This window comes from Macrosteles quadrilineatus, unplaced genomic scaffold, assembly GCF_028750875.1.
Source record: "Macrosteles quadrilineatus isolate MER2022 unplaced genomic scaffold, UCM_ALF_1.0 Scaffold_7__1_contigs__length_78375512, whole genome shotgun sequence".
NCBI lineage: Eukaryota > Metazoa > Arthropoda > Insecta > Hemiptera > Cicadellidae > Macrosteles > Macrosteles quadrilineatus.
Genome location: NW_026542600.1, coordinates 65,018,731 through 65,039,077, shown reverse-complemented (window position 1 = coordinate 65,039,077; position 20,347 = coordinate 65,018,731). Strand labels below are relative to the sequence as shown.

The following is a 20,347-nucleotide window of genomic DNA, read 5'->3' as shown; positions in this document are numbered from 1 at the left end:
ATAATACCGATTTGCCAATCCACGGAATAGTTTGGATAATTTAGGGAATTTTTATTGAAAATTAATTAATGGTGCTTTAAAACTAAGAACACTTTGTAGATAATACACCCAATGGCTTAGAAAATCTCAAATATATAATCCAGTCTAAATAACGTGTTGCAATGATCATTTAGCGATACTATAACCTAATATTAAAGTGATAAAATATGAAATGTTGGATTAATCAAACATTTAACAGTTCTGATAAAATGTTAGAATTCAGACCCGGTAACGTAGAAACACACAGATTTAGAACACGTGATTTGATTGTCATGCGCTAGGTTTGAACGCGTAGTTTCATTATATCATTATATTGTTGCAGTTAATCCACAGTGTTTTCTGGTAAGAACTTGACAAGTGTGAACCTTTTCAAGACTCAATTTAGAGTAAACCCCTTTAAACAATTTTTTTTCGATGTGTCCTGGTGTAGAAGTGTCTTTTTGTGGTCAAGTCAGCTTATGTTTTCTCAGCTTCAAAATAAAACAAACATAAATAACAAAAAATGCAGCAAACACAGCTTAAAGTTTTGTAATGTAATGTAGTCTCATATTACTAATAATATATAGTTATTTAGAACGATTTATATTTTTTTTACACAATCGTTGCACCTATAACAAATTTAAATAAATTAACATACACGAGAAAACATTAGAAAATATTATATTTACGTTATAAAAACGTTACTGAACAGTTTTTTAAGCATGACCAGTGAAATGCAAAATACTCAAATGTCACTATCATGAGCGACTCATATTTTGCACGTCATGTTTTTACAGCTCTCCAGTTATGTTGACGTTTTATTGTCCAATGAAATATAAACTATAAATTCGATATATAATAAAAACGCAATTCTATTTGGATGTAGAAATTAACTAAATTTTATATTTTTGTAATAGTTAGACGTTAACTAAAATTTGACGCATGCTATAACACAAACCTTATGATTTTTAACTTACATTTCATACCATAAACTCCAAAACGTCCGATCAACGTGTGGAATACTAGGTACCTTTTAATATATTTGTGTAAATATTTATTTAAGTAGTTGCAAATATTTTAAATATATAACAATATTCGCAATGAATTTATTTTTATGGTCGTAAACTCGTTACCTCGTCTTAACAATATTAACATTGCAGAGAGATTGATCCAAATTTGCCCTTTTGGATTCCTTGTGCTAATCATGTATTGATGTTTTGCAAAAATTCAACTTTGTGAGAAGTACTCTCTTGTTGTTAACTCATCTCCAATCTTAAATAATAAACATAGTACAAAATACGTTTATTATTTAAAATAAATTTGTTTTTGAAGTTTTCGAAATCATCCCGGTGGTTGTTTAAATTTTTTTTAACTTTTCATTGACAACATGTTATTGAATTAAATAATATAAAAAGGACATGTTTTAAGAGGTAGACATTGTGCTTTACTTTACCCAGATTGTGATACAGTTTATCAATGATGTTCTGCCAAGTTACGAAAGATTTCGATTTTAAATGGTATTGCAATTAATTTTGACATCCCCAATAGCATTTAATATTTTCTATATGAATGCCTACAGAATTTGCAATTATTGGCAAAAAGGTATGTATACATTTTTGAAGTAAAAATGATAATTGGTGATGATAATGATGAAAATGATAACATGATAATGATCTTGGTCTATAATCCTTTGCCCGATTTCCGAAAGATAGATGAATGTTTATTTCCTTGCATATTTATACAATTTGTTACAAACTCTCCCTAAACTTTATCTAGAATAGGAACCATAGTAACTAACAACGCCCTATCAAGTGTTTGGTACTCTACAATGTAAACTATAAAAGACTACGGAACATTCGGCCACCGACGATTCACGGCACGCCTGCTCAAATCGTGACTACACCTTTCCTCTCCAAATATTTATGGGTACCAAATTACCTACTACAACTTTTGGAATGTAAATTACATAATGATCTATTTCAGTAATAATAACATTCTTTTATACGAAGTATTTTCGGTACAAACTCCTGTATAACCTCACATTATGAATCGATTTAAAAAGCATTACGACAACTTAACTTGCTACAATTACTTTTGTGTTTTCTGAAGGTTAGGAATTTCGGAAACTATGCTTTGGTACTCATTTAAAATAATATATTAATTAACTAAGGTTACAAATCTGTATTTTAGATTTAGAGTACATTTTACTAACTGGCATAGAGATACACACACAAAATAAATAATAATATAACTGGTATTAACAAATACCTGCTTTTAAAATCTGTGACCTGTAAACTATATGGTTAAATGAAAAATAACGAAACTTAACACTGTTGTTAAAATTTATTATATTCACACAACTGTGCATTTATGAAGACTATTTTCTCGTCAACAAGTCTCAACCGGTCACAAAAAAGAATGTTTTTGAGGGGAAACACTCATTTAAACATCTACAAACACATTTTGACTCGAGCCATTTTTCACAAACTATAAGTTACTAATTCCTCAGACCCTTTATTGTGGTTTGAATTAATGTCTATGTTAGTTTTATACAATATACCTAATTGTTGCGTCAACTATTACAAATAGTTATCATCTTAAAATCAACTTACCCCATCCTCCCATGATATTTATCTTGTAAACGACTTTTCAGTTTCATCAGTTCATGAGTGAATATGTTATATGCTAAAACACTCACAGTAAAAAAATTATCGTAAATACATATTTTATGGTGTACAAATAAAAAATAGTATCAGTAAACACGATTAAGGCAATTTTAATTTTAATGAGATAGTTTGCGGTTCATTCATTGTTAAAATTCACCCGGTTCCGATACAAATTGAAAACGCATGGCTATCGAAGCAGCTCAGAACTTCGTTATAAAAACCAAATTTTGAGTCTTTGAAGATCAAACGCGTTAAAAGAACGATTACATGGGGCTCTTAGCCAAGAGGGTTGTAGCCGATTTAAAAACGCTCTGGAATAATCGCCCCGTAATACAATTGCGTGAATTATGCCATTTGAGAGGGTCGGAGATCCGGTTAGAGCAAACGCTCGCTTTGTGAAGCACTGAGTACTCTACAATACATTACTTGTACATCGCGATTGTCTTATTTAGACGCTAAAATCTTTGTAATAAATCAAATTAATATTATTTGTTTCGCTAGTTTTGTTTAATACTTTCTTTAACCCACTGAGAACAATGAGAACCAAATATGGTGTAAGATAATTATCGCGTTTCTTTTTATTATTTCTACTTTAGCTTGGATTTTGTTACCTTGTTATAGAATTTTTCACATAAAAAAAACCCTGCATTGTTGCATATGACTATTTAAAATTATAAAGACTTTATATATGAATTAGCTTCTACAGTTAAAATGGTTAGATGAATATAAATAATCAACCGATTTTAATGAGATTTGGATAAACATTTTAGTAAAAACATGTGCTCTTCTCTCGACATTTTCCAAAATACAAACAATGTGTTTACCATTAACATCAACCCATAAGACTTTCATTTATAGTGTTTAATTTCTTCATTTGTTCAAAATAAACGTGATGAACGCGGCACGTAAACTTCAATGTTAATATTTTGAAGAACGAATTGTTAGACTTTTTAGTTTGTAAATATACTTTCATTTTAGCTTGGGTTATTCACTTTATGGCAAGCTTTTGAAATGTTATAAAACGTCCAATTTTAGCGCCCCTTTTAACCGTAGACCTAAGTATTACAACTACTTTCCATATAATGTACAAGTTTGAACATAAGTTTTATGAGGAAGAACTTCAAGCGTTCATCGGAATTATATTTTAAATGTCGTTTATGCATAAAAACATGATCCAACGTTACTTACTACGATTATATGATAACTATTTCCCCCGTTTTTAAAGTCATTTACAACCTTTTGGCCATGAATGGAACTTAGAGAGCAGTCAGGCTACCATTCAGTTGTCCGAGAAAATTGGTCGAATTCGGAACGTTTTGCGAAAAACAATAAAACTCCCAGTCATTAGCCTACCTTCCTGTCGAGGCCCTCTAATTTCCTTCTCGGGTTTTTGTGTTATTGGCGAACACAATTCTAGTTTTACACTAGACAGAGAAGTGGTCACAAGAAATCAATAGAAGGGCGTAAACACCGTGTCCGCGACGGTATCGCGCGTTGCCGTCCGCGTCCGTACCTCCCGCCGCCTCTGTCCGTCACCGCGCGTGCTACATTCGTCACGGCTTAAATGAATTTATGATGATTTTGCTGAAATTTCAAACACAAGCGTCTTTTTCCGCCACGGAGAATGTAAAAAGAGCGTCCAGCGGGTTTGGTCACCGGACCGAAGAACCAGAGATTGGCTACGCGTGGCACTCGCTCCTGCAAAAACTCGGGCCCACTCCAAAAACTGTTCCCCCACACAAAACCTGGATCCGTTCGTGCAGCAAGCTGATGCCTCATGGCTGATTATGCACGCTGCAGTGAGTACTCCCACCACACTAACCGATCATGTTTGTTTTGTTTTGGGACTTAACTATAGGGTTCACTCTGCAGTGGGATAATTCTAAAAAAAGACACGTTGGTCTCGAATCCCTTTGACGTGTGACGCATATTCAAAGTTCTTGCAACAAAGCTCGAGTTCAAAAGTTGTTTATTTAAAATTAGCTGAGTATTTTTGCATTTGTTCCTACGACTGGTGTGTTACAGGCCGAGCTCCAGGGTCGGCGTCGTCCGCCAACACCATGATCATCGCCTGTGCCGGCTGTGACAAGCCAATCCTGGACAAATTCCTTCTGAATGTTCTCGACAGGCCGTGGCACGCCGAGTGTGTCCGCTGTGTGGACTGCCACAACAACCTCACCGACAAGTGCTTCAGCCGCGAGGGGAAACTCTTCTGCAGGAATGACTTCTTCAGGTGAGATTCTTGTCAATACATGCATATCCCAAAGACATTTTAATAAGACGGAAGTAACAGTAAACCTGTAGATATTGATAATACTGGCATGAAATTAGTATTATAAGTGCTGAAAAGGTCGTGGGCAGCAAGTTTAAACTAAAAGACGCGAATGACTCATTTTGTATGAAATAGTCTACTCGAATGTCAGGCAAAAGCACACGCTTTTCCTAAAACAAATATACTATTTATATACCCAGGTATTTTTTTTTGAACTCATTTCATTGTATGTTGGTTGTCCATAGCGGTTGTGGAGTCATAATTTGTATAAAAGAGTCTCAAAAAGCAAAGAAACAAAAACAGACCGGCGAATGGAGTCCGTCTTGCATACTAGTCTTGCCAGTACAAGGTTATTCAAACAAGGTAGAGAGAGGCCGGCATATAAGCCTACAATTTGACATAGATTACCGATAAAACGACTCCGGGACCGCAAAACAGTAAATACTGACATGTTTGTGGCATTTTTTCCAAGAAATATCACATTTCTTTACGACCCGGCGTCACACAATATTCACTGATTTTTAATAGTCTTGGAGGTCGGCGCGGCTGCCGAAAACCTAAAGAATTCATAACCCTATAAACACATTCCTGAAACGCATAAATAAGGGAGTCGGCGGGTGACAATGGAGGGGCGATTTCACGGTGCACCCGCACGCACATGCGCGCTAATCCACCGACTCCGCCACCTCGTAATCACTCCTGACTCTACCACGATGTCCACCTCTACACAATGCATACTTACAATTACACATTGTAGTAGCTAATCTACCTACTCCGCCACCTCGTAATCACTCCTGACTCTACCACGATGTCCACCTCTACACAATGCATACTTACAATTACACATTGTAGTAGCTAATCCACCGACTCCGCCACCTCGTAATCACTCCTGACTCTACCACGATGTCCACCTCTATACAATGCATACTTACAATTACACATTGTAGTAGCTAATCCACCTACTCCGCCACCTCGTAATCACTCCTGACTCTACCACGATGTCCACCTCTACACAATGCATACTTACAATTACACATTGTAGTAGCTAATCCACCTACTCCGCCACCTCGTAATCACTCCTGACTCTACCACGATGTCCACCTCTACACAATGCATACTTACAATTACACATTGTAGTAGCTAATCCACCTACTCCGCCACCTCGTAATCACTCCTGACTCTACCACGATGTCCACCTCTACACAATGCATACTTACAATTACACATTGTAGTAGCTAATCTACCTACTCCGCCACCTCGTAATCACTCCTGACTCTACCACGATGTCCACCTCTACACAATGCATACTTACAATTACACATTGTAGTAGCTAATCCACCTACTCCGCCACCTCGTAATCACTCCTGACTCTACCACGATGTCCACCTCTACACAATGCATACTTACAATTACACATTGTAGTAGCTAATCTACCTACTCCGCCACCTCGTAATCACTCCTGACTCTACCACGATGTCCACCTCTACACAATGCATACTTACAATTACACATTGTAGTAGCTAATCCACCGACTCCGCCACCTCGTAATCACTCCTGACTCTACCACGATGTCCACCTCTACACAATGCATACTTACAATTACACATTGTAGTAGCTAATCTACCTACTCCGCCACCTCGTAATCACTCCTGACTCTACCACGATGTCCTCCTCTACACAATGCATACTTACAATTACACATTGTAGTACAGTCTAACCTTGATATAACGAACCTCGATATAACGAATTCCTTGATATAACGAATTTTTTTTTTTAATCCCCTAGAACTCTCCATAAGACACAATGTATATTTTACCTCTACATAACGAACAAACCATAACAACGACCTTGATTTAACGAATATTTCGTGATTTCGGCTAAAATAAGACACCTCAATATAACGAATTTATCATTGTCAGAACCTCTACATTGCGAATTTAACCTCTGCATAAAGAATTGTCTACGTCTTTCCCTCGATATAACAAATCCCCCACCCAATTATTGTTTTGGGAAAATCTGTTTCTTTATCAAATGAAATGGGAAGGTCACGTCATCGCTTGCGCTAACATTCGTCTGCTCCGTTTTACCTCTTTGTATGATGTCAATCTGCTGTGCGCGCTATGTTGCAACTGAACTGAACTGATTTCATTCACTGAGGACTGATGACGACGTAATGTCTAGTAAGCTGTGATTGGGCGATATGAAATAACTATGGTGAATTGTACAATTTTTGGATGAAGAGAAAACTAAGAAAGAATATAAAAACAAAACCAAAGAGAAAGAATAGCAACATCGTTATCTTAACATTCCTTTTACGAGTGTTTTTATTACCCTTAAGTTGGCTATGATTATACACTTTTATAATAGCTTATCTAATAATTTATTGTTTTCAATACGATTTGTTTCAACTAGCAACACCAATGCTATAGTCAATGATTATTATTGACATTCCTCTGTTGTGATAAATCAGTACTGTACTGTAAGTAGCCTACCGGCCTATCACGAGCACTAGCTTACAAAACTTTCTACTGTTTTGTTTTGTTCTTTACATGGTTTATGACTACGCAATACAGTGTTTGGCTAGGTTTTAGGAGGGTTAGAACAAGCTGTGATTTTAAACTTACAGTGTTTAACCTGTACCAAGGTCAATGCCATTGTCATGATTGCGCAATATTCAAGATCCCTCCCGTTTATTTTGCCGGATAATTTAGGTTCTACTGTACAATGTAAACACTGTACTGTTAAGTATTGTAGCGTAGCCTATGCTACTTTAATTGTATTTTAATGAGGTCAAATCCCGACTTATATTGACCTACGCTGGTTCTGAACCTCGACTTAGCGAAATTCCTGCAAACCTAACCTCTATATAACGAACCTCGTTTTAACAAAATCCTTGATATAACGAATATTCAGTTCGGTCCCTTCAGATTCGTTATACTGAGGTTGGACTGTAGCTAATCTCTGGCAATACATAATTTGACCTACAAATTTGTAAGTTGATTACGTTTAAAATAGTAACATTTGTTGTTATGTGTTCACAAGATTAGAATACAACGGTTATCCGAAAACATATTAGAATAATTAGGAAGTTTAGATGCAGTTTGACTTAAAACATGCATTTAAAGTTATATGGTTTAGGTACATTTTATGTACTAAGATATTGTGTGACTGTAATTTATTTAGTATCGGAACTAAGCTATAATGTTATCAAATGGCAATTCCACGGTTCAAGGACACTTGTATTAAAGTGATTGGTTGGATGCAGAGTGTGTTATTGTTTCTGCATGGAATTATTTATAGGCATGAATGGAACTTTGGCAAGAACTCTTCTCATATCCCGGATTGAAATTCGACTGTGGGTTAAATACCTCATAGCCCACAAGAAAACGAGACAAAGTTCTAAAGTCTTAAATGATGAAGTTTTTTTAATTGAACCTACAATCACCAATACCTTACTCCTTTAGACAAGTGAATAAACATTGTTGAAAAATATAGCCTCCTATTTGTGTTTCTGTGTAGGCCTGTATACCGCAAAAATCTTCACCTGCCTTTTAAGTGATACCAAGAAGCGAATTAGTATGCTAGGGTCTTAAAAATTCGCAAAAACCATCAAATATAAAAAGTATAATAGGGGATGGATGTTGTTCCGCAAAATACGGTATATAAATTAGCATTTTGATGGTTCTCTCTTGGTTCTCCCAGAAATGATTTAATACCCGAGTAAAAAATTAACGATGTTAGACGTTAGGACCAAGCCGTTCGCCGACCGCTCCAGAACACCCAGGCCCGGCGCGGTTGGTTTTTGAAGCTTTAGACCCCAAAATCCACTTTCTTTAAATACATTTTGTAAACTTATTTGCATTCATTTTTATCAAACTTAATCGAAATAATTCAATTACTGATTTGATTTATGACGACATTATAGTTTTTTGATCATACGTTAGTGTATTGTAAACTTTGTAATATTGCAAGGTATAAGTTATCAATAGGCCTACTATTGATAAACCTTTAGTTAACACACCAATTTAGTTCAATTATTAACTGTAGGCTGCGGTTGTGGATTCTCGATTAAAAATAGTCGCAAATAAATTGTTAATATGCAACCAAATTAAACGTGCATTAATTCTGATTTCAAAACTTTAAATGAAAAACAATGCGCCGCTCACATTAGGTGTCAAACAAGTCTGAAACGAAACATTAATTACTACAAAACACAATTAGACCAACACTTATAAGAATCCAAAGATAGCGAGGAGACGAGAAATAGACGGAGTTATTTTGAATAATTCACATGAGTGGCTATGACTTGACAGCTATTTCTGAGGCAATCTCGTGTCTTCAGGCAATGGTGCGTAGTACAACAGTTCAACACGATCGCGCTTGTCTTCGGACACGTTCAACACGCGTGAAGACACGGGACTAGACTCGCGGGTGATGCGACGACTAAAACACTACGAGAAGTAGAACAGGCTCAAGTACCGTCATACTACTAGGGTTCTTAGATTTTTTACCTGAAAATATATTTTCCAATAAAAGATTCCACGTTGTGTAACATATTTCAATATTGTCTGCATAAATCAAACTGAAATAACAATACAAATTTTCTGATCCGAAAACCTTTTTCGGAAATCTAACCTAAAGAAATATCACGGATGGTTCACTAATATACTTAGTACATAAAAATGGTTTCCTTATATTCCAGCTGATACCCATGCTACCTGGTTAAAAATTACTATACCTCAGTATGAACTTCAAGGACCAAGAAAAATAGTCTTATAGAACATAATATTTAATGAATGTAATACAGTAGTATCAGTTAAATGTATTTACAAGTCGAAATGCGGGTACCAAACATATCATTGTTATTAGTTCTGATTTCATTCGTTATTCACTTTTGATATTTTTGTCATTGGCACTAGGCCACTCCAGCAGACTACTTACTACCTGAACCCATTATTATTAGAAATGGCAAAAGAAGCCAGCTGATACTGTAATGATCATTTAGGTAACAGTTTGGTAAAACAATGCAAACCGTCTGAATCTTTGTGATGATTAAATGTATCCACAATATTGATCCAAAACACACCTACCTACGTTAAATATGACGGAAAGTAAATAAGAGAAACGTCTTATAACACTTAAAAGATATATTTACACTTATACTGTTACTCACAAGACGGTAAATATACAAAAAAGATGGTAAGTGGTGATCGATTTCGATTGGACACTCCAATCATCATCAGACCCAATCGGCGAATCTGGGTCTTTTTTCGCTGAATTTCGCCTATTGGGTCTGATGATGATTGGAGTGTCCAATCGAAATCGATCACCACTTACCATCTTTTTTGTATATTTGCCGTCTTGTGAGTAACAGTATAAGCGTAAATATATCTTTTAAGTGTTATAAGACGTTTCTCTTATTTACTTTCCGTAAATTTAATAACACGTACAATGCTGATCAAGAAGTTATTTAGTTAAATATGAGTCAGTGATGCGATAGTATTTCACTACAAATTTACAGGTCTATTGCCGGCATGAAGTAATTCCATGTTGGAAAATGAATTAGTTTTGCATAGGAATTCATTTATTTCGGACATTGAATCCTGAATTCTTACGGTGCGGTGTGGAGTCAAAAATGTTACTAATTTTTATAATCACATCAAAATCACTACTATTGGCTAATTTAATCTCAAATGATTATGATCACGGTGTATGAATGTAAGAAATATTTTTAGTGAGATTATATAGTAGATGGTAAAAATGATTGTATTCGACATTGTTGTTCTATTTGGGTGACCACTCGAAATGTTATTATTTTCTCACTTTTTTTAGCGTTTCTATGGTTTTACACATGAGTTGGGTTAGATCCGATGTCAGTCCATAAACTGTGTTATGGATAGATAATTTCCGCATCAGGAGGGGTCGAGTCGTACTCCATATTTTCAGCCTCTTCAACCGATCTTTTATCGAATATGGTAACTCATCGAACTCATTCTGAAATTTTAAAACATCGTTTTTAATTCAAATCACAAACTAAATTTACTCATTGTAATAACTAATCCAAGCGTTATGTAATTTTTTATAGAGATATTCAAAACACTTATCAAAATGTTTACTCGCTTAGTAGCTTTGTAAGTAGGATTGGGTTTGTTTTCCTCACGTGTCAATTTCGTGACAGTATATTTGAGGCGAGGTACATGATTAACTTTAAACGTACATTCTGTGTTTTAAGTAACTAAATAACTATGTTTCCAAGTCTAAATCAAAAGTCAAATTAACGAACATTATGGGTATACAAAATTATCACAAGGGCCTCTGTCTGTATGTGATTAAAGAGTTCACACTAAAGGAGATTGTGTAACTGATAAAAGTCCAGTGCATTGTCCCTAAATTATTTTACCATAATTTTAATTCCAATTAATTTTAACAATACATGGTACCCATCTAGGTCCAAGCTTATATTGAGAGCTTAGAGTGTAATACTAGGGTTCCGGTGCCAATGGTTTAAATTATAATGGTTCCAAGTACAGATTATATTTCCAACGTATATTCAAAGCTTAGCATCCAATACTAGAGTGCGCTGCCTAAGTTAAAATCACTATGTTCCAAGTACAGATATATTCAACGCTTGGGCGGGGGTGCCTCTATTTCTACGTTGACAGCACGTCGACGCGACTGTAGCGGGATGACTGTTCGCCATGACAATCCATCCTCCATGATGGATGTACCGCCTCTCCAATCTACAACGGAATGTTTTCATCTCCCCACAGCTATTTTTACCAAAACCAATTTCAGCGCGAGCCGGAAAATGCTCGCGCTCGCTGTGACGCGCCGTTCCATCCATCCCGAGTGATCCCTGTGATAGCTTTCCCTCCCCGAGTTTATTTTTCTATTTACGCTGCACATAACAAGCTTTTTTGGTGGCTTGGAAACATTCATATATAGGCTAGAGTACTGTCACAGAGTGAACGGACTTGATTCCTTATATTTTTTATATGACCATAACATGAGTGATACATTACGATAAGCGATGCAGTTTTTACTTCTTGTATTGATATTTTTGTTCAGCATGTTTGTTTGCTCGGGTTTGTTTCTTTTCTCTTCGTCCAACCTGATTTTCAAATAAATGTGTAAGTGGATCGCGAAAATTTATTTTAGGCATGAACTCTTGTAACTATTGTTAATTAAAAGTTAACACTCGAAGTAGGCCTAAATTTTAAATTCCGTGTTCAATGTGTATGTGTGGACTCTGGACATTCTTCTCCCCGACACCGTCAGTTCCAGTCCCGGAGGCCGCTGTCCCGGCGCACGTCAGATTTCGGATGACGCCTGTCCCGGGATGTGTGTGGGATGTACGCCCGCGGTCACTTTTTGTTAAGCCAATGCCGCGTCCACAATGCCCAGAACCCACCAGCGCGTGGTTCAGACCGTTGACATGACAGCAACCCTTTTGTTGCTCTTTTCAAACTGATATTTCGTTTCGAGTCAGCGGCCGTCAAGTGTTGCCCTCTAAGCAAATCTAACCCCACTTTTTGTGCACCTGCGTAGATTTCGTTAACGATTTAGGTTTAACGAGCGGCTTTGGCTTCTGACTCTGTTCCATTGTTGGGTCGGCACTAGTGTTTACGGTCTGTTGTTATTATTGTTTGTTAACGATGTTTTTGGTGACAGTATTTGTGAATAGAAGAATTTTAGGTAGCCAATTATGCTGGAGAACTATGGTTAAGTAAAGTTAAAGTCCCTTTCTACGGTCGTGAAGTAGAAAAGCTGCATAGTAACACATTGGTCTTTTGTAACTATCGATATAGAGACATGTCAATGAGTTTTTTTTTTATTAGTATCCTGATGGTTGGTTTACCTTTATATTTTGTATCCGTCGTATACACCAAAAGAACGTTTCAAAAATATAAATACAAACAAGTACAGTAAACGTGTTAACTGTGTTAAAACAGTTACTTAAACCAACGAAATCATGTAACAATAATTCTTTTTACATTTAATAATTAAAATGTTTGGAAGTTGTATTTATAGTTTATCTGTCGATACCGTTAGTTTATTGTAACTTTACTCTTTTCTAATTTACCATCCCTGACCACAACAGAAGGAGATATGGAGAGGGTACGGTGGATTTGTCCAACATAATCCCTCCTAGATCATTACAGACCACCGAAATCTGTTTTAAATAGGAAGCTGGGGTGTCAGAAGCCTACCTTAATCTTTTGGGTTGGCAACTCTGTCCAACCAGAAATCCGATCTCCTCACAAACAGTGGAATCATCTTAATCAAAATTATCCTAATCATTATATTCAACCATATATATAGTGGGGAAATCTATTCGGCGTGAAAATAGTTCAATTGATGCTTCGTTTTCGATTGCTTTGAAATAAGTCAATTTCAATAATCACAATTTCTATCGGACCATTTATTTTTTCGTCGGTATACTTTAGTAAAGAGTTAGTGCGGTTGAGTAGACAGCGACGCGAGCGGAGCGGCGGCAAACTTCGTCATCAGTTGCAAAAAATGCGAAAACAAATGACGGCGAAACGGAACGGTCTTCGGAAAACGGTGAATGACAAAAAGCCAAGAGGGCGGAGGTCGGAGAAGCACAAAGAAACGGGACTGTCCGAGAGGGCATTAAGTGGCAGCCTTATGCCTATTATCGGGCCTCACGCTGGGCGAGAACCTCTGGTCGGCGATCTCTGCAGCGCCTACGCCAGGGCTATATACTCTATCATAAAATAAACCTCGTCCGTGCAATCCGGCCTATACCATTACCACTCGCTGAAGACAGTTGTTAGCACATACTTAGCAAAAACATAGCTTAAACCATGCATAAAATATAGTAAAACTATAGTCACCAACAGAGATTAGGACCAACGAGACTAAACCAAAAATGTACTCCTTTTCTAGATTAGTTTGGATGTCCAATACTTTACACATGTTATCAGGTGGCATAATAAAATACTCTATAAAATATTGAAACGATTGGTGTTGATAGAAACACCACAGAAACGATTGTGATGACACGTTAATAGTTTGACAGTATTTGCCATTTCTTTGAAACAGTTATCTTTTATCAGTTCCAGTATGGTATTTAAATAATTGTTAGTTATCCTATACGTACAAATAAAAAATAACTTGCTACAACTCAGTCAAATTCACATCTCGTATCATACAAAATTATGGATACTTTCTAATTTTATGGAGCGAATGTTTGATCAATATGAGAAAGCAATGTCATTATACCTGTAGGTGAATTTTCGAGTTATCACTCTGAGTTGTGAGAAAACAATAGCAATCACCAGTTTATGTGATACTTAGTTTCTCCCTCCTAAAATAAGTATAGTATGGGGTATAAATAAGGCTAAGCTATTCAGGTTTGCCTCATTTTACAACTAAAATTTAAGATATTTATGTTATTTTTTATTCAATATTTTTAGAAATTGGTGCTGTGTGAAAGAAAATTTAATATTCTAAATAAAAGTATTCTCGACATTTTTCATAAAATCAGCCATATTTTAGTAATTTAAGTTTAAATTTTTAAATGGTCGTCATTTTATTAATTAAAAAAAATACACAATTATTTTTTTAATGCCTCTTGATACAATAAATGTATGTGCAAAGTTTGGTTTCCGTAGCTTGAAATTTTCTTGAGATATAAATTATTTTGTAAAAAATACAAAATGGTGGCTCGCGGCTAATCGATTTTTTTGACTTTATGTTTATATGAACTTTTTTGTTTGGATTGATTATAACTATCAGCCCCTGACGTCTGTGACACCCCTTCATGAACACCCTGTATTATTTATACATTTTGAACGGATGGTGTTTTTGGCCTCTGGGGCATTAAAACGAAAAAGTAAACTGGTCCTGGGTCCACGTGTTACCATGAGACCTACGGTAATAGCTTATTCCCTTTATGGGAAATTCGCTAAAATTTACATCTTGGTACCTTAACAATATCTGAAAGTATACTATTAAGTAGACATTTTTATCCCGCTTTGGCCGAGTCTACTTAGAAATATCATTAATCTTCAAGTGTAAGGATATACAATATATTTTGAACCCGACACTTCGCTAATCCATAAACAACCCGAGGAGTAAGTAAGGTTCTGATACGAGGATGACTCGAAAGTACTTCTGGATTTACAAGGCTGTAAATGACAAGTTAACAATATGTTGACTGCGCTCCTCGAGATCGCCGATTCGTTCATAAATAATATTCGAGTCGGTCAAATTTCTCGGAACACCGCATGTGTCCCGGATCGCACTGTGACATTGGGGTACTGTAAAATAAACAGTAAATCTTCAAGTGCAATGACGGAAATACTGCATGAAGTCACCACCATAAATGTCGTTGGTCGATTAGCACATTCTTTGTTGGATGTTTTGTTGACGATTTGTTAATGCCAAAGAAAAATTCACCATGTAATTCTTATGCTAATATTTAATATTCTTATCTATATTATCTATAGTTTTTTCATGCTATCTGTGTTAAATTACATTCCTCGATATTAAATATACGAGTTGGGTACATAAATCGAGCTGTTGGCGTTTGAGTACAGTACTCAATGAGTAGAGCTATGTATTGATACATTTATTCGCTTTTCTTTTGCAATTGAGATGCAATTTTCTGCGAAAAATCTTTTATGTAGGTACTGCACTGAAATATATTTTAAAGACTAAAATTGATTAAATGTGTTTAGGTCCTAAATAGTTGGAAAATTACCCATTACTGGCCAAAACCAGATAAAAGTCTTTTAGACCATTTTTTCTAAGTACTACGAAGAGTGATGAGGACATAAGTTATAATATTAGTTGATCTTGTCCAAGTAACTGAGATTGGTTAATTGGTTGCCATTGGCTTTTAGATACTATTAACATTCTATCTATATGGACCTGCTGTAAGCTGCACTGCTGACAAAACTCCTTTTTGGTACTACGCTATTTGATTTGACTTGGTTAAAAAGTTTGCGTGTCCTCCGAAAATCAGTGAAAGATAACAGCTCACACCGTCGGTGGCTCACTTCAAGTTTGTCAATTTTTTTTTTAACTGACCACTGATTTATCTTGGGAATGATTTGTCTAATTCTATAAATGGTCTAAACTTTTGCTGAACTTTCATTTTCCACGCATTAGTTTTGGAACTACTTTCAAAGATTATCTCAAATTTGAAGTTTGATTTTGTGTTTGTTTGCAGGCGATATGGCACCAAGTGCAACGGCTGTTCGCAAGGAATCTCACCCAGTGATTTGGTGCGGAAGGCTCGCGACAAAGTGTTCCATCTCAACTGTTTCACGTGCATGGTGTGTCGGAAACAGCTGTCAACTGGCGAAGAACTCTATGTCTTGGACGACAACAAGTTCATCTGCAAAGAGGACTACATCACAGGAAAACATGGTGAGACGTCAGTCACTAACTGTAGAAATATGACAAGAATAATGAAAAGTATCTTTCAAAGGTGCAAAAAATATCACCGAGGAATGGAAAGTTTTTATCGAAATGGGGTGACGCTATTTGTGACTTATCGCATTCACATATCTCTCAGGTTCGGGTTGTGGTTATCTTAAAGTGACGATTACCAAGATAACTTGTGAACAATAAGCTGTTCCAGCTGCGATGCAATCCCATGGTCTACTTATAAGCCTGGCCCTCTGTTATAAAAAAGATAGCTTGGAATTGTGCAAAATATTACACGTTAGATGATAGTACATGCAAAATTGTTTTATCATCGTCCCCAATCAGTTTGGTCAAGCTGTACAGAATCAATTTTGTGTTTTACTCCTTGTAATTTTAGGGAAGGGAGTTTTATATAAAGAAATAATAAATTTGGTTATAAACTCTACATCTAGTAATCTGTGGTGGGCATCTTCTCTATACCTTCGAACAGACTTCAATGTGTTTTTGACGTTGGACCAACTATGTTTGTATCAATCACGCAAAAGCGCACTCCTAATTTTAGAAATACACTTGAGAAAGAGGGTACAACCGATGTTTTCTGAAACACTACTCGATGGTTACGTGATCATAATTGGAGATAATAGAAGCTAGCAGTATTGCGAATCTGTCGAGGCTGTTTCTTTTGAGATTCTGAGATCAGGATTTACATATCAAAGAACCTATCTATGTATCAATTCTTCGTAATTGAACATAGTATAAAATAATAATATTACGAAATTCTCGAGGCTGTTTTCTTACGATATTGGAGTCAATATCCACATTTTGGGGTGTCGTGGAATCATCGAAGGACTTTCAGGACAAGTCACAGACAGTCTTCAGGCGCCACGGAGCCACCTCTATTGTGCTCTCCTCTATTATCCCATTCTCACACTCTATTTTATCCTCACCGTTGTCTTCACGCGGTGTTATCCTCTCTATGGTAGCTGTCGTATCTCTCTGGTGACCGATCAAAGACACCGCAGACACCGTGCATCATTCTTTACAAGTCAAGACGCTTTCATTTTTTATTTGTCTTAGAGCTTTTTAGTGGATGATATTCTATGAAGTCTTTGCCTCATAATATATTGTAGACGATTAAGGCTAAATACATTTTCTTGCTAGTGCTGACACTTTATCACATGGTGGAGGGAAATTTACCATGTTGGTGTTTTTATTTGGGGAGACGTATTGAAACGATTTTATTTCTTGAATTAAATCTATTCCCTCCGAGGTTTTTGTACCTGCATTTCGTGACTCTTGAGCGGATTTATATATTAATGCACACTAGTGAGAACTGAAGTATGATTTTCAATACAAAGTCTTAGCTAAATGTAGTATCCCCTTCCAGAAACCTAAAAAAGAGAGTTAAAATTTCTTTCAAATAAAGTGAAGGTCAGAGAAGGTTTTTACGCCAAAAGAGTGTTTAAATTAAATATTTTTAGTATTAATGTTTTTCATCCTTATAGGAATACTATGTCTTAATTTCTAAATCATTTATATTATATGCATAACACCATAGTAAATGTGTTCACTTGCTTTTAATTCAATCATATTTTACTTCTCTGCCCATAAACTATTTTCTGCATGCGTATAGCTCGAAAAAAAACCTAAATAAAAAAAGCTGAATAATGTCGCCATGTTCCGGCGATGCATATAAAAGCTCACTAGAATTGTTTATTGTTTGTGAAATATTTACTAGAAAACAATATTTTTAAGCAAGTCACGCCAGAGTTATTACTGTTCCAACAGCGACAGAAGTGCTGAGTTATAAATACGGAGTGTTGTTGTTACTTGTTGGTGTTGTTTATATTCACTGCTGCTACTGGGTGGCACACGACTGTTTCCTTCTCGCATAAACCTTAAAGGGCTCATAAAGTATTGCTTTGCCAATGCAATATAATCAAAACTGAATTCTAGTATTATTCTTCTAGGGTCCTGAAACTGTAAGACATTTTAAACAGTCGAATAGAGATTGACAGGCCTACATAGTACTCTAACATTGGTTTAGTGTCGCGAAGTCCTAGGTCGGGTTTAGTGCTACACATCCAGGGTATTGAGTAGTCCCTTGCCCTGGTATAATGTGGTTGTTACTAGCAACCACAGGGCACCGAGTGCTAGAGACGGGTGTATAGTACTACACACCTTGCCCTGGTGTTATGTGTTGGGTTACCAGTAACCACAGGGTACCGAGTGTTAGAGATGGGTGTGTTACTACACAGTATACACCCAGGGTACCGAGTAGTCCCTTGCCCTGGTGTTATGTGTTTGGTTACCAGTAACCACAGGGTACCGAGTGCTAGAGACTGGTGTGCAGTAGTACACAGTATACACCCAGGGTACCGAGTAGTCCCTTGCCCTGGTGTTATGTGTTGGGTTACTAGTAACCACAGGGTACCGAGTGCTAGAGACGGGTGTGTAGTACTACACAGTATACACCCAGGACCCAGGGTACCGAGTAGTCCCTTGCCCTGGTGTTATGTGTTGGGTTACCAGTAACCACAGGGTACCGAGTGCTAGAGACGGGTGTGCAGTACTACACAGTATACACCCAGGACCCAGGGTACCGAGTAGTCCCTTGCCCTGGTGTTATGTTTTGGGTTACCAGTAACCACGGGGTACCGAGTGCTAGAGACGGATGTGCAGTACTACACAGTATATACCCAGGGTACCGAGTAGTCCCTTGCCCTGGTGTTATGTTTTGGGTTACCAGTAACCACGGGGTACCGAGTGCTAGAGACGAGTGTGCAGTACTACACAGTATATACCCAGGGTACCGAGTAGTCCCTTGCCCTGGTGTTATGTTTTGGGTTACCAGTAACCACGGGGTACCGAGTGCTAGAGACGAGTGTGCAGTACTACACAGTATATACCCAGGGTACCGAGTAGTCCCTTGCCCTGGTGTTATGTTTTGGGTTACCAGTAACCACGGGGTACCGAGTGCTAGAGACGAGTGTGCAGTACTACACAGTATATACCCAGGGTACCGAGTAGTCCCTTGCCCTGGTGTTATGTTTTGGGTTACCAGTAACCACAGGGTACCGAGTGCTAGAGACGGGTGTGCAGTACTACACAGTATACACCCAGGGTACCGAGTAGTCCCTTGCCCTGGTGTTATGTGTTGGGTTACCAGTAACCACGGGGTACCGTGTACAAGGGTCGGGTGCGGTATTGCGGTACTGCACGACTCTGAGGCAGCCATCATGATTTCAATGGTGTTTTATTTCGAGTAGCCGGTCACGCCTTCCCCCCTCCGTACCTGTCTAGATGAAGGGGCTAGGTAGCATTTCCTAATGAACGTTTGAGCACGACCGCGGATTTTTGTGGCCGCTCGCTCGCTCGGACCGACTACTAGCTTATTATCCGACCGCATTGAAATCTATGAAATAGCCTAATGTTTCGTCATTCCCACACTCCGGGTAGCGATAATTCACGCTTCCTCAAGCCTGTGTACCCTCTAAACACGACTTTTAAGATACGATATTTTTGTTAGAATATCGAAAAATTAAATTATGGAACAGTTTTAATTCTTTATTTCTTGAGATTGTTGTTCTTGCATAAACTATTTACAATAGCACTTTTCATATAGATTCATCTCTGCCATTTAAATGATTTACAATAAGAGATGTCAATGATATGACGCATAACCCCGAAATACGCAATGGATCACAAATTGTATTCCTTGTCTTAAGTCCATAGGAATCGTTTTACTTGGGGGTACATGAAGTGTATTTCACAAAATTATGACTGTTCTCAAGATACCAGCTAAAGTCGCTTAAGCAAATCGACAGGGAGCTCATCCCCCTACCCCAACCTATACCTTCCCACCCCCTCGAGTAGCAATCGTGCTCTGCCTGAAGCGCCTCTCCCGTCGCTTGCTCTCTCTCTTTCTCCTAACACAATTTCCGTAGATGAGTTTCATATCGAGTCAGCCAGAAAATGAAGCTCTCTTAAC

At 37.1% G+C, this 20,347-nt stretch overlaps 1 protein-coding gene across 4 annotated transcripts in view; it reads left to right on the top strand.

Annotated features, from left to right (window-relative positions):
• Positions 1 to 20,347, top strand: part of LOC128998788 (LIM/homeobox protein Lhx1) — a 59,639-nt gene that overhangs the window by 8,727 nt on the left and 30,565 nt on the right. For all 4 annotated transcript variants that reach the window (XM_054425145.1, XM_054425143.1, XM_054425144.1 and 1 more), the window contains exons 2-3: positions 4,710 to 4,917; positions 16,157 to 16,356. In XM_054425145.1, the coding sequence (XP_054281120.1) occupies positions 4,745 to 4,917; positions 16,157 to 16,356 (373 nt within the window). In that variant the 5' untranslated portion in view covers positions 4,710 to 4,744. The remainder of the gene's footprint in view (positions 1 to 4,709; positions 4,918 to 16,156; positions 16,357 to 20,347) is intronic.